At 34.1% G+C, this 23,349-nt stretch overlaps 1 protein-coding gene across 1 annotated transcript; it reads left to right on the top strand.

The window, feature by feature from the left end:
- Positions 1-2,764: 2,764 nt before the first annotated feature.
- Positions 2,765-6,009, top strand: LOC139779070 (major facilitator superfamily domain-containing protein 6-A-like). Its single transcript, XM_071717303.1, has 8 exons — positions 2,765-3,048; positions 3,391-3,727; positions 3,898-4,088; positions 4,192-4,328; positions 4,457-4,569; positions 4,672-4,917; positions 5,069-5,215; positions 5,750-6,009. Exons 1-8 carry the CDS (start codon positions 2,812-2,814, stop codon positions 6,007-6,009), a joined length of 1,668 nt encoding a protein of 555 aa, XP_071573404.1. The 5' UTR covers positions 2,765-2,811.
- The last annotated feature ends 17,340 nt before the right edge of the window (positions 6,010-23,349 follow it).

Raw genomic sequence — 23,349 nt, 5'->3', positions numbered from 1 at the left:
TAAAGAGTAACTCGATTGTAGCGACGCTAACGCCAAGCAATAACTAAACTAGTTCCGGACAACAGATGTCGTGAATGTCTCGAGATCGTATGCCAATATGGCGCATATATAATCAAGGCACTTGGTCGAGGCGACCATTTTTTTTGTTATCTCAACCAAGTCTTTTTTTCCGTGTATACATAGGATGTGTGGTAGTGACTGGACCACTTCTCGTGGGCAGGTATAGAGCGGGTTAAACTGAATCGAAAAGTTTATTTTATAAGTTTCTCAATGACTAATACGAAATTAATAAAGATACTACGCGAATCAGTTTGCGTCCGTGTGATTCGACGAAAAGAAGCAGCCTTCGAACCAATTCCTTACCAATTCCCTACACTCCTCAACATAATGGTTTATGTCAGCCCTTTCTTGTTTACAAAAAATGCAAACCATTTCTCACTATCCAACCAATATCTATTTCCTGTTAGTCTCTACTATTATATAAAGAGGAAAAGTTTGTGTACTATTGTTCGGGGTAATCTTAGAAACTACTGAATCGATTCCAATAATTTTTACACTGGTGGATAGCTTATGTCCTCCTGAGTAACCATGTGCCATTGTGCTACAACCCAATTTGAAAAAAAAATTCGGGATATCTAAAATTTTAAATTCTTTAAAAGAGTCGTACTTAATGACTTTTCCTGTTTAGATTTTCCTAATCAACCAAATTTTAAAGTATTATATATAAAATAGGGGTAGAAAAAAACTGAGGAATATAATAGAATTCAAAAAATTGCTAATAATAAAGGAGTTACCGATTTCTGTCTAAAAAAATCTATGTAATTGCTTTGATTTCTGCAATTTTTTTTATAGATAGAGTATATTAAAGGTAGGTTGGTATTGAATTTGGCGAGAATCGGTGAAAGAATTTCCGATTTTTGCCTTACCGATTTCTGCATGAAAAGTGTATAAGTTATACATTATACATGTATATTATATAGAGTATCATTAAAGGAAGGTTGGTATTGAATTTGGCGATAACCGGTAAAAAAGGGTTCTTTCTTAATAAAAGTTAAAGTTTTTTTTGCGTTAACGATTAATAAATCACAAGGACAAACTTTCAAATTTGTGGGCATAGATTTAAGAAAAGAGTGTTTCTCACACGGACAACTTTACGTTGGTTTATCTAAAATAGGAAACGTTAAAAATCAATATATTTTGATACCAAAGGGAAATAAAACAAAAAATATAGTATATTCAGAAGTCCTATAAGTCAGAACTCGGCAACAAATGCACTTTTTGGCAAATTTTCTCTCACGGATTGGTTCGGCAAAGGACCAAACAATACTCATTCCTGATGAGAGCAATAAAACTCGCAATGTTGTTTTCACAGAGGTTTTTAACGATTAAAAAACAAATCCAATGATCAACTAATAAACAAGTAAAATTAACGTCATTATAGAAGACAGATAAATAAATATATATAGAAAAATATAGATAATGGAAAACAAGCATTAAAGTAACATTGAAATGTGATTTCTGCCGGAGTGCAGTTTATAATATACAAATAAAATACATGTTTAGTTCACCTATCTGCATTACAATTAGTGAAAAATCATTAAAAATAGTTAATACAAAAAATGGAACTTAAAAAATTCTCTTCAAAAAACGTTATATAGAAAAACAGTGGATTAGGCCTACTAGGGACACCACGTTAAAAAAAAACGCGCCTAACACCTCTGAAGTGGTGTGGAAAATAGTGTATTATCTCTGAGATGTATAAAAGTTGAAACTTTATAAAATGTACGACACGAAAATGATTGAGCCTGAGAAAAAAAGTATAGAACGTTTTTTGTATAGAATTTTATAAGTTACAAATTTTAACGCAGATTTATATACTATACACTGGGCGAAGTATATAAATATATATAAAAACAATAATATATCTAACTAGCTGGTTACCCGGGCTTCGCCCGGGAGTCGTTTTTCTTCAAACGACTTCATTTGTGTTTCAATATCCTTATTGTGGACGAACATAAGGAGTGTGTCGGGTGGTTGATTTAAAGACGGTAGTTTAACTTTTCCGCATGAATAACACATTCTAGGTGCTTAAGTTTTAAACTTTTTTGCTTGACAATGATCACATATTGCATCCATTTTCCCAATTATTACTCTCGGATGAAATTGATATTCGTAATTTGAATCATAACTAAATGCCTCTAATTTCAAATTGGACCGCATAAATGTTTTCATGGATTAAACATGTCGTAACCGGTCTTTTTCTACTTGAGTTTCACACTATTGAGTCATTTCCGTTTTTCCGATATTTCACTTACCGATCAGCGACATCATCCCTTGGTTTACCCGGGCGTTTTTTCGGGAATTTTGATATTGCTCGCTCGCGATGTACACAGAACCTCGATATTTCACTTACCGATTACCGATTTTATCCCTTGGTTTTTTAAGTGAAAAATCGAGGTTCTGTGTACATCGCGAGCAAGTCCGGGAAACCAGCTAGTTAAAAATAAAACGTAAATTTACAAAATTAAGATAAGCATTGCACACGTATACTTGTAAATAACCTACATATTTTCTCTTAAGTTTTGCTTATATTGAGCGTTTAATTGACTCCTTTCTATGTGGATTAAATTTAAGGAATATATACATTATGATTATAGTTAAAAATATTGAAAATAAATTATGTTAAAAATAAATTTATGCTATTGTACATATACACATAAGGCTAATTTAATTGTTCTTATTTTAGACATAGGTGCTATTTTCCCATTTTTACCTGTTTATGGTAAACAACTCGGTGTTTCTCCATTAGTAATGGCTACCATTACTATCACTTGTCCTATTCTATATATAATCGTCAAACCAATAGTTGGTTTTCTTCTGGATTATTTTTACACCAAGAAAAAACTGATCTTTATGATTATACTCGTCATTTCAAGTGGTTCCTACATTATGTTATGTTTTTTACCGTCATTGGAAGAACCAATAGTACTAGATGATCAGTTTCAAAATGTTTCTTGTGCATCTTTACCTTCTTGTGACGTAGATTATGTAAGTTATTATTTTTTCTTACAATTGCATATTTTTTTGATGTAATGTTAAGAGAATACTGTAATTTGTAAATTCGCTCATGCATTTATTTTACAGACAATTTTTTTTACAAAATCGTGATCTTGACAACATATGTATTTTAAAATTAAACTAGAATTTAATCTCCTTTTTTATAATTTTACCATGTTAACATATTATATAAAACATATTAAAAATGTATTTTTTCTAAATATTTTCGGAGTTTCTAAACTCTAAATTTTCAATAATATCTTATTATTAATAATGATTAATAAACACTTTTTTATCTGTATATTTAAAAGTTCTATTTATTATTTACTTCAGAATTCCTCAACATCATATGACGGTATGAAAAGCATTATGTGTCATTGGGAATGCAAGGATACAAATTTTTCGACGCGGCTATCTTTCCGTATAGCTGAAAAGGAAGCAATTATTTCACCAAATACTACATGCTTATTAAATATTAACGAATTACCATTATGTCAAGAAAGGTCAACAGAAAATAATAATTGCAACGTTTCCTGTAATAATTCTGTTGAGGATAATCATCTGTACACATCCATTACCTTCTGGGGATTTGTCGTCTTAATGCTTCTTGGCAATACTGGTGTTAATGTTTTCTTATGTATTACTGACGCAATTTGTGCTGAGATATTAGGTAAATAATTTCATAATTATTATATATCTTTAAAACTGTTTATCGACATAAATATAAAAATTATATTTTTGCATACATTTTTAGATATAAATAATATATCATATAAAGAAGAAATTTATGTGTTGAGTGCGCGCATGTGTGTTTCATAATATATCTGTTTATCTTCTTAGGTAAAAATACAGAAACGGAATATGGTAAGCAGCGGGTATGGGGTGGAGTCGGTTACAGTTTAGCAGCACTTTTAACTGGATATACGGTAGATACATGGTCCCAAGGAAAAACCTACAGATCTTACACACCAGCGTTTCTTCTTGTGTTTGTATTTTCTTGTGTCGATTTGATCTGCTGCAGAAAATTAGAGGTAATTTTATAATGCATTAAGAGAGAAAAACAAGTAAAAAAGAAGACTAAAGTTAGTAACACATAGTTTTGTTTTCATATTCTATTTTATATTTGTATTACAGCTGCCGCGTATATCAACGTCGACAAACATATTAGCAGATGTATATGCACTTTTGAAATACAAATCCTTTGTTGTAATGTTGTGTTTTGCTGCCATTGTCGGTGCCTTGGATGGATACATGCTTTATTTTTTGTTATGGTACACTTACGTTACTATATCGAAGTATTTTTGTTTATTTGTTATTTAAAATTTAAACATAAAAAATCAAAACGTAAAAATTTAGACAAATTTAATTGTCATGTTATTCAATTAATTTATTCTACTAGGTATGAAGAAGATCTTGCTATGAAGACCGGTTACATGAGCAAAATTAAATTAATAGAAGGTTTAACACTAGCCGCGGGAATTTTCGGTTGTGGGATAATGTTCTGTTTGTTTGGTACTATTAAATACTATCTTATTATGATTTGTTACATAAATGTAGCAATTGAATAATTTAAAATATTACGCTTCTCACAATATTAAATATATATTTTTTTAGGTAAAATATTACAAAAATTAGGATATGGTTACACCTTTATTCTCTCTCTTACATCTTATGCAATACGAATGGGATTAATATCTATAGCACCGACACCATGGTGGATAATTCTAGCAGAATGTTTAACGCAGGGTCCATCATATGTACTTTCTCATGCAACAATAGTAGCGTTTGCAAATTCAATATCATTGCCTGGTACTTATGCTTCTGTTCAAGGAATAATGGGAGCGATGAAAGAGGGTCTCGGTAAACTTTCAAATCTTGTTTTACATCAAAAGTCAATTTATAATAAAAAAAAAAAATTACACGAATAATATAAATAACTATATTAATTATATTAAAAAGCATGTATATATGTATATATTAATGTGTAAAATGAGTTACACTATATTTTCAGGTATGGCTGTTGGTAATTTTGTAGGGAGCATTTTGTTGAAAAAATTTGGTGGTGCGTTGACTCTACAAATATATTCAATATTCACAGTAATTTCTGCGTTGGTGTTTCTTCTACTTTACATTACGCACTTAAAACATAAAATACCAGGCAAGAAATCTAGTGATTTAATTCGACAAAATATAATAATTTGTCCAAGATATTGTTAAAAATAACAAATTTTCTTTCTAATGTAGGAACACGAAATAATATTGAATGGAAAATGTCTTATGATGCACGAGGACGTTATGTTGTAGCAGAATAATGACTCAAGATCTGCTTTTTATGATATAAATATTATTTTTTAATTACTTAGGTAAATATTATCTAAAAATCTGTCAGTTTTATTATATTTTGTGCTGATTTGCTGATATGAAATAGAGCGATGTAAAGTAAATCTATCGTTATATACGTATGTGCTCATATTTGTTGAATTTTATTCATTAATTTTATTTAGCTTTCTTTGAGTAATTGTATCAGCTATGAGTTTGTAACGTACTATTACAAACTCATATAGCTGATACAATTAAGGTAATGTAATTTTCCATAAAGGTTTCGTTCATATACTTATATTATTCATTATAAAAACGCCACGATCTGCAAGGACATCTGCGCAGGCAGACGTCCTGATGCTCTGATAGCCAGTTACGAACCATTTGGATTTATTGCTAATCGCGGCGGGTGTCTTAAAGAAACGCGAGATTTATCAGCTTCAAAGACTCTTCGGCGTCTGTCAGATCGACCAGATGCGAGCGGAACGTTTCTACACAGAGACCATTGGTCAAGAACCGAGAGAGCCTTACGTTGCTATCGTGGGTGGTCACGCGGAAAGTCCTATGTTTTTATTTTCTAAGGCGAGACCGGATGTTCCTTTAATAGAAGAATTTAATGGAAGAAGAAATTAGAATTTTAATCTACCTTGTCCGAGATGCTGAGAGAAGAGTGATTCAAATAAGATGAAATTATTTCGCAATAAATAAAAGTGACGTTATACTTGCATATATTTTTACTATGTACATGATAAATATAAAATTTAATATCGCGCGTTTTTCTTTACTGCATAATTAGAAATAATTAAAAAGATTTCAGATTTTAATTGAAATAAAATGTTTTCAAAGTTAATTGGCGTGCAACTAGTCAGACATATCTTGTACTTATTCCTTATCCATTTAGTCAAAAGGTGCATTTACAATGATGTTATCGATGCTACTTTTTTATAAATATGCCGTACCATACATCAAGAGCTGGAAAGATTATATATACGATTATATGGATAGACGACTTAATGTCGCAACTTTTTCAGAAAAAGTATATTTAAAATATTCGAACTGATATTTGAAAACATCTGAGAGTTTGCGTTGATATTAGATCTTACTTATATTACGTATATTTGATTTTACGATTTGTGAAATCTCTTTAAAGTTTACTATCTCACAACTTTGTAGCAGATATTTAGAATGCCGTTATAAATGTCGCAATTATCTTCAATTGCATCATGACTTGTGGTATAAATTGCAAAGCATGCGACTAACGATATAATTGTTCCGCTAATCGGAACTGGAGTAAAAGTCAAATTGCAGGTATATTGCATTGTGATAACAAGTTGCTGCACATTTGCCGGAAGGCTTCCGTATTCTACGTCGCAACAATATGCCGTTATCGTTACAATACGAACCGGATCTTGGACCAAGCCGTGCAAGTAATTTTCCAAATAACACGGGTGTCCCGCGATCTATTGGTCGTTTGTGATCCAACGCATCTGTCATGCGGTTCGGAAGGGCTGATATTATCTTATGAAACGGAAATTGTACATTCCGCCATCACCCGCGAAAGATTTCGCCAATTTCCTCGTATAACCAATGACGCAATGACGCAATTTATTTGTCACCTGGAGCTATACTCGGCAAGGTAAAATGTAGACGTGAAAGTTCATAGCGCTTATATAGCATCAAATTAAGAAAAAAAGTATATTAGTTCCTCTTAGAAGCTATTACCGATTTACATATATTATAGCGTTACATCGTAGCATTGCTCCGTGTGCTACTGCAGCTATCCTATCAGCGATTTAATTTCGATAAGATGCAAGATTATATTCTTCCTAGAAATGAAAATAATTCTGCTCTATCTAATATCAGCGAAGTGTACAGCTTTGGCGCGCGCGTTTCATCGCCGTTCATTAATTAACGATCGCGATAGCATCGAGGCGCGCAATATTTTAGGACAGCCGCGGAAAGTAGCTGCGCACGACAGGCGAGCCCATTAAAAATGCTTGTTAGAGAGTATTAGCGTCGTTTCGACGCGAGCTAGATCGCGACGTAAGATCACGATTAAAAGGCATTTACCAGACACGGCGGATTAAGAGTGACGCACGGTTTCGACCGTTACCTCGTTAAAAGCGCGGAATTACACGCTCGAATTATGCGTAAATCTGTTCGTGATAGCCGCCTCTAAACATTGGCGCCGGTGGCACCCGACTACATAATTCACCAGGCGAGTTGCACTAAGTTCCTGAACCTGAATCTTTATGAGGGAGTTGCGAATTAATAATAGATGGGCGTGGGGAGAGGCGAGGTGAGTTTTAGGAAGAGATGGGGTGGGGTGGAGGATTAATTTATGCAATTCTCGATCGCACGTTTCACTTCAGCGTTATTCTAATATCAGTTAATTTATTTCGCTTAAATTGCTCATTAGCATTCGACAGCGTTTGATTGTATTAATCTTTCAAATTATCTTATGTTTATTAAAAGGATCTCTTTTAACAAGCTTATCTACATTTTGCTTCTGAGGACCTTTAACTGTAATAAAACATATTTTTAAACACATGTCTCAGAAAGTAAATTCACGTATGTCTTGCTTATTCATTATTTTAGATTCTCTATATTACAGAATCATTTTCTAATATAGAAAAGGTGAAACTTTCCAAAAGCTAAGTACCTTGTATTTATTTACACATGCAACGCCCAGTTACGTTAATTTCTCAAATAACATTTTTATTTTAATTAAAACGAGTGATTTATGTTAATCGGAAATAATAGTTTCTCAAAATTCCTCAAATGTTCGGATAAGAGCTAGTACAATCAGCAAAAAGAATTTCCGTTTTCTGAATTACCTGATTAAAATTAAGATGGAGGATACTTCTCGTTTCATCGATAGAATCATATAAGTGTATCCTCCACGCGGATGATGATAGGAGAACAGGTAGCGGTATTTAAAAAGCTAGAAGGGGACGGACTTGCGATAGCACGCTAACCACAGTGTACCGTCGCATTAGCGATAACATAAAATTACTACGGGGCATGATTCTCACGAATCGCGAGATCTCAATGAGTAACCGCCGGTTTTATTGAAAAGCAATTGCTGCTCTGGGTTCCCGCCGTGGAAAAAAAATCTTTGAACGATTGGATCGTGGAAAACGTTCTTTCGTGGTACTCCATCAAGCAAGTGTTGTACTAAGTAATTATAACATTACGCGCATCGCGATGTGCAGCACCGAGGAGAGAGACATTAGAAATTCACACGATGCTTATGACTATATTTTCGCGCGGTAGAGACTTCATTCTGCCATGCCACCGAAACCTTATTCTGCCACGATCAATGATCGGAATGAAGATGTATCGCCATCGTGCGAGTCGAGGCTTGGCACGAGAATAGGTATGCAGATATGATCGAGATCTCAATTTCGCGCTTTTCGTTATCTAGTATCTATTAAATATTTATTTGTGTTTAATTCTATAATTATATTAATGCACGTGCTTGCAAGACATTTAATCAACACACACGTAAAACATAAGTTTAGTGAAGCTAATACGCGAACGATCGAGTATACGCGTTGTCACTAAATTAAAAATCTGTATTTAGTTCAGGTCAGATAAGGATACGTTAATTAGTTAGGCTTGTATGTTACTTCTGCAATTTATATTGTACATTAATAAAATTTTTTCGCATTGGAGTTATCATGCAGTTGGATTATTCGCACTCTAGCCTTTAGCAAAACGTTTGTATTGCAACACCGTTTAATGTGAACTCTTTATCTGTGAATACTATAAGCATTATAGGTGCAGCTATAATAGGAGTGAAGATTGAGAACTCTAACGCTAATGGCAAATAAAATTTAAGAAAACTCGATTAAGGTTTCTCGCCGTTGATTTACGGCATCATTATGCTACGTTGATTTTATATATATAGAAACGTATTATCGAGCGTTATCGGGATCGCGAGGTGTGCGCATTGCCATCTTTTATAGTATCTAAAACGCCATATAACGCGGCGTAGGTGCCCTATTATAAGGATTAATCGTAGTTGCGTATAGTTACGAATTTTCGCGTTCCCGCAGTTAAGCCGGCCGTAATAATTCGCGCAAAAATTTCGCTCTTCTCACCAATTACGTAACAGAATGCACGGACGTGCAGATCAGAGCCTAATATTAAACCGTTGCTCATTGCGCGGGCAGTGAAGCGGATTTGCCGATAAGTTATGAATGTTACCAGATGCCATTAGAGTGAATGAATTGCGCGTTTATTTCCGCGCGTTAATAAATAACAGTCTCCTCGGGCGTTTCATAAAAATTGGAGCAACCGCGTGGAGCAACGGGCCCATATATTTCTCAAAGTTGCATAATACAATTTCGAGGAGGTTTAATCGTCTCTGTAGGGACAGACAAGATGGTGATCGCGGAATTTTATGATTATATCAGATAACTAATGGCACAGAAAGAGCGTGATTTAGGCGTAAAATATGTATCTGCTGCCATGCTCAAAATAATGATTTTTGCCGAATTAAAGCGAGATGCTGATCCGCGAGCTGTCCGTATCACGTCGAGTCGACGAAAGCTCGCGCGCTCGCAAAGCATCAAAGCACTTACGATGCTGCATTGTTCGATGCTGAAAGCACACACACCGATCGTTATCGCCTGAATCGACCAATTATGACGCAACGTTAATGATCCCGATGAATGGTGTCATCGAGTCAATGACACTGCGAGCGGTGCAGGCAAAAAAGCAGGTAGCTATACTCGAGTCGTACGTGCAATTAGCTCCACTTGCCATGCTATAATCACCGTATTACATCGAATCATTGCGATTTGCCTGGCATTTGAATGTGTCGAGAGAGGATCTGATAAATATTTAAATCTTGTTAATTAGCATCATTACGCTAGGATAACTATAATCAAGTAGCTTAAACAGATTCTTTATCATAATCGCTATTGCTTGTAATAAAATACTAGTCACACTATTCCTTTCTCTGATTATTTGTTTCTATCGAAGTATAAGTTTAAACATTTTTGAAATGTATTATATCTGTTTATATATACGTATATTACTTTCTATTATTAATTTTAAATGTTAGATTTCTAACGTGTTAGACATTACACACGGTTTTAATGTCAGTGTAAAATAATATAGAATATATGTGCGTTATTCTACAGAAGAAGGTACTCATAACATATATGCTGTTAGCACTCTATTAGTCTTACTTTTAGTTCATTCGAATTAAAATATAACTTCAATTTTACTGTAGCTTCAAATTCTCTGTATATTTACACTTCGCCTACGAGTTTCCGCAAGACGGGTGCAATGGTCGTTGCCTCGGAAGAATGTTCTGTTATCGTATACGAAAATTATTTCTCATACTTCGACGGGTGCGATCGAGAGGGTGACCCGGTATATTTATTTATAGTATCGTGAGCGAATGGAACGGAGGGTGATGAACGACGATGATACAAGGGGCAAGATGCAGTCTGGACGCACTCTCCTTGCTCTAGGAACGCGGCAATTTAGCGATATCAGCCGACAGACCGACGTGGCTAATTCTATCTACGTAGCGCCACTCGATAATTTATACTTGTGGAAATGTATTAGACCGCTGCCGGAGCGACCGCTAATTACAGGCTGTCTTGTATGCGAACGCATCTAGGCTGCGAAACAAGATGTTAAACTATACTCCGGCGAAAGTCACCCGTCCGTTATCAATTTCAGTTGCTGTCATCGCTTCCTCCTGAAACCGTTGAAAGTACGTAGATTCTCACAATTAATTGCGATTTTCCCAACATCTGAATTTAGAAAATGATTTATGTAGATTTATGCAGATTTTCAATGTAGATCGGTGTCTTTTAATCTTTCGAGAAATGTTTCCAAGAATATATCAGTAATGTACATACACACAAGTATATATTCGTATCTAAGAAGATATTTGTCTCTTATAAGATTCTAATAATGAGCAGTTAACCAGTCATAAATCATATTGATGTTTCGCAGCAGCGAGATTTGATGTACGACCGGTTGTACGATGTACTAGGAACGTTCTTCGTTTTCTTTTGGTACAGAGAAACCAGTCAGGTCCCACCTTTGTCATATATTTGCTCGAAATCTCGTCATCGTTGATCTCAAGCGATTCTTTTCAAGAAAAAATAAGATTCCGGGAAGAAAATTAAATTAAATGACTTCGCTATAATCATAATATCACGTAATACCATAAACAACGTATCTATATATTTATCTCTGATTATATCTTTGGATTAAATCGAATTATTAAACCTTGACTTTATTGGATGCTTTAAAATTATTTTGCATTTCAAATAATAAAAAAATTTTAATTTTACTCCTATCTTTCTTTGTATTAAGTTTTCATAAAATAAAATTTTTAGATTTTATAAAGAAACGAAAACTTATTTTTATTAATTTACTTTAGATTTTAAAAGACTAAAAGGATAACAATTTTATTGTAAAAGATTCTTAATTTCAGGCTTATCAAAGTACTTAAATTTTGGAAAAACATGATTTAAGTAAACTTTTGTTAGAAAAATTAATTGATTTAGCTAATAAATCTCTGTATTGTTACAAACAAAAAGGCTTTGTACTCTGAAAGTATTGACATAGAATACTAATTCTTTCGATATTTTTGTATTCACAGAATCGCTTTGGCCGTTTTCCAATTGAATCAATAAATATAATAGATTAATTAATTTCTGTCAAACTCTCTTTCTGTATTATTTAAAGATTTGTGTCACGAAACGAAGAAAAGCGATATTTTCATCTATTAAAATAACGTCTTCATACTTGGTTGCCAGGTGACGCGCCGTGGCGGAGGCGCCCAAAGCTCGGTTCCGCGACTCTACGCGGGCGTATAAAATCGGTCCTCCACCGACAGGAGCCGTCAGTACGAAACAACACCTCTGACAGAGAAACTCGACTCTCGGGATCTGCTCACTAGCCTGCAATATGCACCTCTTGCGCTTTACATACGTTTAGATTTACACGCGAGATAATATCGAAAAACAAAATTATCGGGGGGGGAGAACACTGGATGTAAACTGGATATAAATTCCCATACAGCCATTCCACAAAGATATTTTGCAATTGCCACACTGATGAACAATGTTTTGTTTGTCGATCGGTGGCGTTGATGAACCAACCAGCTGTGAACTAATTGGCGACAAGTCTATTAGCTTACAAAACCGAAGAAAACGCCTTCGGGATAATTGTGTAATTACAGTGCGATTAATCGAGATGAATCTCTACGATGTGATAATAATTTGCTCTGCAAATTTGCAAATAAGAGCCGTATTCTGTGATCGATATGTGAGTTGATATTAGCTGACGTGTCTGGTAGTGTGTTTATTCTCTGTCAACAATTTCACGTACAGTCCGAACTCGGTGCAACAGGTCAGTCAAGTAGTCACAATGATCACGATTTGACGTGATCTTCGTTTTTAATTAAAAATGCAGGCGTAAGATGTAATGTAATTATCTCTTCTAATATATTTAAGAAAAATTAACAATAATACTTTTGAAATTTAAAATTATTATATATAAAAGATACACGATTTTTAATGTAGTTATAACTATATAAATGTAATTGAATTATTTTCGCAAATAATAATTATATAACTTCGTATAAATCTGACTAAATAAAAATAATTATATTTTATTAATAAATTGCACGAACGTTAAAATAACACCTGCATAACACCTTAGACATTTCATGACAATCAGTTAAATAAAATTTATTTGCATCAAATTTGGCAATTACAACACGAGTAATACGTCTAGTTCCGTACTTGTAATTATCGTAGCCGGTATAATTGCGAACGCAGCCGGGATAACGAAGCCGGGATTGAAAATATGCAACGCGCCAAAACTGTGATTAGGTACGTTCCACTCGGACGAAAATGACTTCTTGTTCGCAGGTTTGTTCACAGGTTCGCCTTTTGCAAACGTGTATTTATAGTGTGGTAATGCTGACGGGGTTCGATAATCGTAAAAATAAACGGTACATCGCGACTTGCGTAAGATTCCCTCAAATGCCCCATCTCGCCGCGATATGGCGACGTGTTTTCTCTGCAATAAAGTAAGACTCCCAATAAGCGGTGGCCCGATAGAAAACATACACACAGAAACGCACGCAAATAATTTTCTAACTCGTAACAAGGGCTCTTACACGTACGTTGAACAATCGTATGGTATTTTCAACATGCACGTAAAAAAAATCTCATAACAGGATATTCGTTATATAAAAATTGTAAGCTCTTAGTAATACAAAAGTACAATTTCTAAAGAAATATATTTCTTGAATATATTCTGATAGAACAGGTAAAATCACATGCAAAACATTAATAAATAATTATTATGTTTACACTATTTATTGCACAAATTATAATGCAATGCTACGATTAATAAAATAACCAGTAGTACTAGTTAAATAGACTGCATTTATCAACGGATTATGAGATATTTTAATACATAAAATCGCCAATTTTATCTAGTACGATAACTAGTTTTCACCCGAGAGATGTAAACTACATGCTTTGCTCAAAATGTTAATAAAATTATCATGCACGCGCAATTTATTCGCCATGCAGGCGTGAGCGATGCAATCGTGGTACGTTCGAATCAGTAATAATTGTAAACTTAATGAGCAATTCGTACGCGATTTAATGATCATATCTCACGCGGGCTAATTTGCATCGGTCGCGCGCACGTAAATAACGCACGCCGCAATCCCGTTTCGAGTGTCAATAATGTCGACAGTCTTTTTTAATATTGTGAAATATGTTCTTCACGGAACAACGTGCGTCGGGTTACGCGACGGTTCACCGGTGCATTGACATTATCGCGAGGAACTATCGCATTTCAGAATATATGCAGCAGGACGGTGAGCGCAAATGCTCTGCCGTCCGCGAGAGTTCTGTTCCTTGCAAAAATTGAAATTCTCCGGTACTTCGAACCGGCACGGTCGACTGCCGCAAATTTATCGTACGCGATTATGCAAGCGCACTCGTATATAATTGGCGACGCGACTTTGCGCAGCCTTTGTCGGCAATTTATCTACGCAACGCGTAGATTTGCGCGGGAGCAGGCTTTCCCATTTCAGAGCGATCGATATTTACGATCCGTTTGTAATCTGCAGTCCGCGTGTGTAAAATTCTCGTCGTCCGTTTACTGACTTTGATGACAGAATGTCACGCGAATCGATTTTGCTTTGAATTAAAATAAACGGAAGACATATCTATTTAAAGTTAGAAGATTTTAAGAATATAATCTTAATCAATTTTAATGTGTATAAATACGTAATGAAATGCGTTAAATCTCTCTGGTATATGTATAATCTGCGGATAATTCTAGCTTCGGGCTACTCCACCTTCGACAGGTCGACGTACGGGTAATATAGGTTCTTGTCTAACGCTCACTAGCAACTGGAGCATGAAAGCATTATACGTGCATATGCGCTCACATGCACGCCAGCCGATGACTTCTCTAATATCCAATTTCCTTCGCATCGGCTAGCTTCTTCAGCGTCACGCTACAACATTGGTTTGAATGTCAAACGTCATTTATAAACAGTCATAATTAATTTGCTACACGGAAAAAAGACTTGGTTGAGATAAGAGAAAAAATGGTCGCCTCGACCAAGTCTTGGTCAAGGCGACCATTTTTCTCTTATCTCAACCAAGTCTTTTTTCCGTGTATTAATTAAATAAATAACAGGTTATGTTATTTTATTATTAAATGTCATAATATGTTGCAATTTATCAATTTCTATCATTTTATTCAAATATTTGTACTGTTTCTATTTTTATAGGAATAAAATATACTTGTCTAATCTTTTAAATTTAAAATATTAAATGTCTTTGTTTGGAATATTGTTAAAAAATATTAATAACTAGGTACATCTTGTTTTTACTTTATCTATAATATCATATTTGTGGCGAACTTATAATGTGTATTTCTTAAAATGTAGTTTCATTGTTTAAAGCATCCTTGAATTTTATTTTTATAAGAAAAGCATGACAAAAGATACAAGTAAAAAGTAATTGTGAACAAATTTGAGATATGTAATAAATGATTTAATTGACGTTTTATCAAGCAATATCATTTAATGCAACGGTGAATTTGCTAGGGTTCAATCAAGCACTCGTAAAATTGCGGATAGTCGGAACTTTATAGAGACGATGATGTAATTGCATTCCACGCGATTCGTGCCGATGTTCATGAGGTTTTATCTCTGGAATGTTACAATGATAATACTGTTATCGTCACTGTTCACGAAATATCATAGGAATAACTTAAAGATTCGATCATATCGCAGATTCCGCGACATAATTGCATAAACAGTTATAAAAATATTAATCGTGTTGATTTATTTACTGAAAAAGATTCCAAGTATTTACATTTTTTTATTATTACATTCTAAAACAATATTATTTTAATATTTAACCTTCCATTACGATATTGTTGAATAAACGCTATTACCAGAAATTGATTAAAACAAAAAAATTTAAAAAAGCTTAGTTAAGAAAACTCAATTTAAAAAAAATCTAATTTCTGTAAATTATTTAAAATACTAGCATTAGAAATACAATTTATGATAATATTCGCATATCCATAATCCACACAATATTTAAAAAAATTAGAATATTTTAATGGGAACATTTTTTTCACAATTTAACAACTTCGATTGCTGAACACATCTAGTCAACGACAAATCTTCTACCGATAGCGCAACAAGCAGCATTTAAAACAGTGAAAAATGACGTAAGAATAAACGTGCAGTGCGGAAAGAAAAGTGTGCACTATCTCACCGGAAGCAGTAGCGAAATGCGTCGACAGTGAGGCCGCAAGAGCGAAAATCCGTCAAGATGCAGCCACTCGTCCTTCCCTTTTTGCTGCTATCTTTAACGGTAAGGCATAAGCGCAACGCGACTAACATATATTGACGTGTGATTTACCGCGCCATTAAGGCCGGCCGTCCGGTTGCAGCCTCAATGTCAAACTCGTATATCAAACGTGGGCGAAATTGTTCGTAAATATGTTCCGGCACATGTCACGAACATCGCGCCGCCAGTTCCCGATCACTGAGGTCGATCGCATAATTTCTTCTTAGAAATTGAAAGGTAATGGACAATTTTTGCGTTACAATTCACGAAAGACTATAGTTTCCATCGAAGCACGAAATGGTGACATTCTATGAGATTCACACCGGACTAGAAATGAAGACTAAAATGAAAAAATCCGTAAAAGGTGAAAAAGTTCACTGATTATTATGTGACTGAGGCTTTAACAAATTTTATTCTCGTATTTTTGATACTAAATATTTACTTATATAGAAGTCTCATTTTCAATATTCTTCTATTAATTAGTTTTGACAACTGTGTGTTAAAATGTTTAATTAGAAATATATAATATTATAACCCATAAAAATTCACATAGATAAGTTTACAAAAATTTTTTAGAGTTTATCTCCAACATTTATTGATTTTTGTGAGACAGATTAAATCAGACTGTTTCAGTATTTATTTTCCTTCCTTAATCCACGATGCTTTCTCGGTCGACGGTGAGACTTCCGACGAGGTAATAAAAAGTGTTACACAATAATGGAGTCTTTTTATGATGATAAGAATTTTTTATAAGAGAGCGTAGCTTTATCTATATATACATGTACAGTGGAGAGATTCTCTTAAAATACATGCATATATTTGGACAAAGGTTAATGCACCGGCACATAGTTAATGTCATTCGGCATGCTAGTCAGAATAGAAATTTCGGAGAAATTTATAAAGCAGACTCATATTTGAAGCGAATAAAATTGAATATTAAATAAATTAAATAGAGAGCAATAACAAAGAGAACTTTTAAATTAATTAGGATTCTAATAATAATATTATAAATATTATAAACTAAAAATTTAGAGAAATTGATCAAATTATCTATTCCACTTTTAATACGATGCAGATAACAACTAATTATATATTTTATATTTTCTAGAGAATTATAATAAATGTTATATGTATGCTGTAAAAGAATTCGTTTTTCATTACATATTGTCCTTTTATAAATTTCCGGTTGTCAGATTCAGATCAAAGTGTTATGTTACATATTAACTGATCATGTTTGTGTGAAATGAAAAATACATTCAAGCGTGACGAAAGCAATTTTATGAAAAGAGAAGGGTATTACTTTGCTCCTATAAAAAAAGAAATATCGCAGGATGTTAATTGGGACGAACGATCGATCACACATCAGCCTTGTAGACTAACGTCATCATAATATTATCTCAACCGGATCGGCTTGTACGTAAAACGATGTTCTATTAGCATAATCTAAGCGCTACTGGCGCCTAATTATAGACAATTTAAAGACGTGCGAGGATCGTTCTTCCTGCGTAAACGAGCGGCGACACGCGGAGAGGTTCGGAATTAATTGAACTTTCACAGATGACTCGATATTCGCACAGTCAGGTTTCGGTAACCTATATGCGGTAGATTATGCCTGAGTAACTAGTACGCCGAATGCTGAGTAGGAAGTCTCGCTTAACGCATTCCTGCGGCTAAGTGTTGCCGGCGGTGCGTATTTTTAGAATGGCAGAATAATATAATCGGAGCCGAATGTGCAACTTCCTGCCACATGATCCGAAATCGAATCTCAGTCGCTACAAAAATTCTTTCTTCGAGAGAGTGGCGATAAATTTTATAATCTCTATAAATACTTCTCTCTCTCAAGAGTGAGGATTAATATATTTATTCCTCGCGCAGAAACTCTTGCCTCATTTCACACACGTGACAAATAATTCTTTTAAGCTGCAAGTTTTCCGTCTCTTTAATATGAGAAAGTTTATATTAAAAGTTAAAGAATAATAGTAATTTTTCATCTTTCATTTTATCATAATTTCATAAATTTCATCAACAATTATTGCTTCTTTCGCATCACTGCAGTTTGTACGGTCATAAGATTAGAAAATTAGAAGGTGAATACGTGCATACGTAGAAACATTAAAACACGATAAACTAGATTTGTAGGACACCGAAATTTTCACAAGAGACTGTTTTATTTTTTACGTTGGCTCGTAAAAATTGCAGTTTTCATTCACTCGGACATATTTGACATGTTTATGTGGCGGCTATTCGTCTTCATTATTGTAGGAGCACGGCGCCAGAGGTTTACGCCGACCCCCGCATGTCCCCAATGTGTTTGCCTCCAAATCGCGACGACGTCTTTATTTTCTCCGTATATCCGTTTCGTTTAATGGCTCGTGAGATTTTCTTCGGATTGAGAGTGGAACCGAATTTATTTGACTGGTACCGAGAAGACACCGATTGTCGGCGAGCCTCTTCGTTGTTGTCATCGTCTTTTTGTTCACGTCGAAAGATTTTATATATTAGACGTTTAAGTGTTTGTAGTTTATAATTAATTGCATAGAAGAAGAATAAGTGGCAACCTCCTCTATTCAAAACATCTCGTTGAAATCTTCGTGAAGACACGCGGAAGAGTACATAGAATAAATGCATTGCGTAAATACGTAGAGTTATCTATTTTGACTCTAGTGGAGTGTAACAGCATAAAATAACGTGTTACGTAGAAAATTTGTATTCAGACAGAAGTAATAATATTAAGATTGGAATATGTGATACCTAAATTTCTTGCAATAAATTTTTCGACGTACTGACCGCGTTTTTCTTTTAATACCGAAATATCATGATCTTTTAATTGTTCTATTATTTATCAGAAATCTCTTTATCCGTTGAGTAACAGACAAAGAAATTTAAGAAAGCATTTTGTTAAAAGAATTTTGATGTTTGATCGAATAAAACGGACCTATAAAAAGATCGTCGCGATGCATCGTCGCGCAGCAGGTTTGTCATTATGCGCCGCATTTAGGGCGATGGGGATTTAACAGTTTGAGTGGCCACGAAAATAACACACTGAAAATAAGCGGTAAGAGATTCGATGCTAGGTATCATCGCGAGACGATCGGCTCGACGCCGTCGATCTTGATTATCGTAAAAAGGAAGACGCGCCGCGGCGCTGCCTCATGCAGGCGCACTCAAACTTCACTCTCGTCGGTGACATTACGCACAATCAGCTAAAGCTGGCGCTTAGAAATCTGACGAAGTGCAGAACGATCTCCTAATTCGTGTTTCTATATAGGTACTATACTGCTCACCGCTGTAAATGCAGATCAATTGAAATAGAAGGATTTACATTATTTTCATGCCGTGATAAATAATAAAGAAATTAATACAGAAATGTATCGTATTTCTTATTCAATTATAAAGCGTTTTCTTGCTGTTGGCTAAATTAATGAGATGTTAAGTTGACAAATTAAACACAGGAAGTGAAGAATTGTATAACACGGAGGCGGTTTAATTAGGCGACTGGGACGACCTGCGCGCGACGTAATCCCGGAGAACCGGAGGAAATTATTTAACCGTTTACAAAGAAATGGTTCTTTCTTAATCGCGTGTTCATACGTTACTCGGTGATACGCAGAGTGTACACACGACCGTATTTTATCGCTATGTAAACACCTAATGTGGCCGAGTGCTACATGCGGAGCTATACATATACTTACGCAGATACTCGACTAAATTATGGTTCGTTTCGTTATTATTTACGATATGTATGATGCGATTCGATAATTGTGATATTAGTTTGCTAGCTGAAATTCTTTTGCCTGAATGCGGTACTTTTGCGCAATCGCCCTCTGCTGAAATGGACATTTTTATCAGCGCAAGCGTTTGAAAACGATTGGCCAATCTAGATATAATAATTTTTTAAATATTTACTTCGCTTGAAAACTGGATTCAATTAGCGACCAATACTTTAGAGATTATACTTTGTTTAATAATTGAAAAAACCAAGACTAACAATATATAGATCTTGAAAAAAAACAACTACATTAAAAACTCTCTTCTTCATTTGAGTAATTGTTTTATACCTTATTTTATCCCTGTGTTTTTTATATATATTAGAAGAGGAGTCATATTCGGAATTTGAAATTAGTAAGATACTTCTATATTCCATTTCTTTATGTCGTTCTCTCTTAATGGAAAATGGAATCTTTCATATTTCGGCTTGAACGTTGAACGTTCTACGCCACTGTGCATTCATTGTTCGCCGCCGATTTATAAATTCACTCATGCGATATTCATACAATTAACATCGTGCGATCTCGCGTACACAAACGGCAAGCAAGTTGACATTCATCCCGAGTTAATCCAATTGGAGAGAGAGGAGTGTCAGTTTGGGCGCGGCTTGATGTGCAGTTCGCCGATTAAACCTGGTTGAAATGAACGGTCAGCCTCAATCGAGCAGCGTCAACTCTTTCAGAATGATCCCCGACGTGTAAAATGTCAAATTACGTCGTTGTATTTTATACGTCACGCAGAGACATATCGCTAAGAAAACTCGAGCGAGGTTAGAGTACTGGTGAAATAAACTTTAACTTGTCTAATAGAGAGTAGAGATTGTAATATGTGTGTTGTAACTTATAGTAAAATAGTAATACTTCTTAGCCTAGTCGAGATAAAAGATGTAGTAAATTTTAACGCAAAAATGGTTTATTTATTTATCGAACAGCTATAAAAGATATTAAAGACATTCGATTAATTTAAGTACACGGAGAGATTTTCTCTTAAATTTACACTGAAATCATGGTAGTTGTGGGACAACATGTACCACCAAGAATTTTATGTGAGCTATTCTGATTAATATCCACCATAATAAGAAATATTAATATCTATTTCATTAAAATATAAATATATTTGATTAATTTTACTAAAATATATCTAGGAAATTTCAATAATTTTTCAAAATTTACCAATCTGCATGGTAATTTTATCACGTTGTTTGTAAAATGTCTTTTGTATATTTTAAAAATTCCTTGGTTGCCAGTTGTCCCAAATTTGTAGTGAATTTAAGGGTAAAATATAACAAAAAATTCTCTCCGTGTAGGTTACGTACATGATACATTCTTTTGCGATACATGCGCAGCTAGTAATGTGCGCAATGTTTCTCATAATTTGCTAGTGCCAGTCATATTAGACTAATTTAGGGGGGTTACCTTCCAATTAATCTTCACAAGTTGTAACACCATGATCGCTTTGATTTAAGGTGCTGTAAGTGAGATTTATTTTGCTTCGCAATGCGCATGCGCATTACAAAGTTATTAACAATATATCAACAAAAAACGCGATTTTTTTTATTTTTTCTCAAATATCTCGAAAACTAAGCAGATAGGGTAACTAACTATACATACCTTTTTTGTAGAGCGTAAAATTATCTACAATAATGATCTGAACAAACATTTATCGTCAAGTCAGTCGTTTAGCTTGCACGCGCCGTCAAAGTCCGAGACTCGGATCCCAAAAACCCTCGATTTTTATCGTTTTTTTTATGTTGCGCCGGTGATTTTTTTCCGTCATTTAAAATGGAATTAAAAATCCCCAAAAAATCACACATCATCTGAGAACTACAAAGAATACTTTCATGGTATAAATGATTTTTTAGACCCTTTTTTTTTAGTTTGTAGCTATGTAAGCAAAAAATTTTGATTTTTGGAATAGTCTTAGTTTTTCGCTGTTTTCAGGCCTTAGAATTTATTTGAGATGATTTTATCATATGCATCTTGTTGTGGACGAAATTTGCAACAAAAAAAGGACCCTTGTATTTTTTTTCGTACGACGAACGCTGATTTTTTTATTGACGCGCAAAGTTATCTAATATTGCGCACAGGTCGGATAACGCTTGTTGTACACTAAAATAATTATTTTTTATTAAAATTTACGTAATTTTTCGCATTATTATTGAATCATATTTCAAAGCCGTTTTTCAACACATTCTCTCATTTTTACTTATTTATTAACAAATATGTTTATTTAAAAATTATTATAAATAATTAAAAAAATATGTTATATTCGTTGTACTCGTCGTCTCATATCAACTCGAAAAATGTTTTTAAAAATTTATTTATATATTTACAACATTTATAAATAGTCAAAAGATGCACTGTATGTTTGAATAAATGTTTTAAATAATATGAATAAATTTTTTAAAACATTTTTCGAGTTGAAATGAGACGATGAGTACAACGAAATAACATGTTTTTCTAATTGTTTATAATAATTTTTAAATAAACAATTGTTATAAATAGTAAAAATGAGAGAATGTGTTGAAAACGGCTTTGAAATCTGGGTTTCAATAATAATGCGAAAATTACTTAAATTTTAATAAAAATAATTATTTTAGTGTAAAACAAGCGTTATCCGACCTGTGCGCAATATTAGATAACTTTGCGCGTCAATAAAAATTCAGCGTTCGTCGTACGAAAAAAATACAAGGGTCCTTTTTTGTTGCAATTTCGTCCACAACAAGATGCATATGATAAAAATCGTCTCAAATAAATTCTAAGGCCTGAAAACAGCGAAAACTAAGACTATTCCAAAAAATCAAATTTTTTGCTTTACAGCTACAAACTAAAGAAAAAGGGTCTAAAAAAATCATTTACACCATGAAAGTATTCTTTGTAGTTCTCAGATATGTGTGATTTTTGGGGATTTTAATTCCATTTTAAATGACGGAAAAAAATCACCGCGCGCAACATAAAAAAAACGATAAATCGAGGGTTTTGGGATCCGAGTCTCGGACTTTGACGGCGCGTGCAAGCTAAACGACTGAATTGACGATAAATGTTGTTCAGATCATTATTGTAGATAATTTTACGCTCTAAAAAAAGGTATGTATAGTTAGTTACCCTATCTTGCTTAGTTTTCGGAGATTTGAGAAAAAATAAAAAAATCGCGTTTTTTTGTTGATAATATTGTTAATAACTTTGTAATGCGCAGCGCTTGCGAAGCAACATATACTACAGCAAAATAATCTCACTTACAGCACCTTAAATCAACGCGATTCATGGTGGGTGCAACCTTGTTGAGTTAATTGGAAGGTTTCGCTGTCTAATATAACTGGCCTATA

The sequence above is a fragment of the Temnothorax nylanderi genome, unplaced genomic scaffold (assembly GCF_030848795.1).
Source record: "Temnothorax nylanderi isolate EJ_2023f unplaced genomic scaffold, tnyl_v1.0 TNYL_tig0208_pilon, whole genome shotgun sequence".
NCBI lineage: Eukaryota > Metazoa > Arthropoda > Insecta > Hymenoptera > Formicidae > Temnothorax > Temnothorax nylanderi.
The sequence above is the reverse complement of the archived record's forward strand: the minus strand, read 5'-3'. Positions and strand labels throughout refer to the sequence as shown.

Excerpts from the sequence above, each read along its gene's own strand:
- LOC139779070 (XM_071717303.1), top strand. The coding sequence starts at position 2,812 with ATGGCTACCATTACTATCACTTGTCCTATTCTATATATAATCGTCAAA. Across the intron at positions 3,728-3,897 it reads AATTTGTGCTGAGATATTAG|GTAAAAATACAGAAACGGAA; the intron begins GTAAATAATTTC and ends TTATCTTCTTAG. Across the intron at positions 5,216-5,749 it reads CTTAAAACATAAAATACCAG|TTACGAACCATTTGGATTTA; the intron begins GCAAGAAATCTA and ends TCTGATAGCCAG.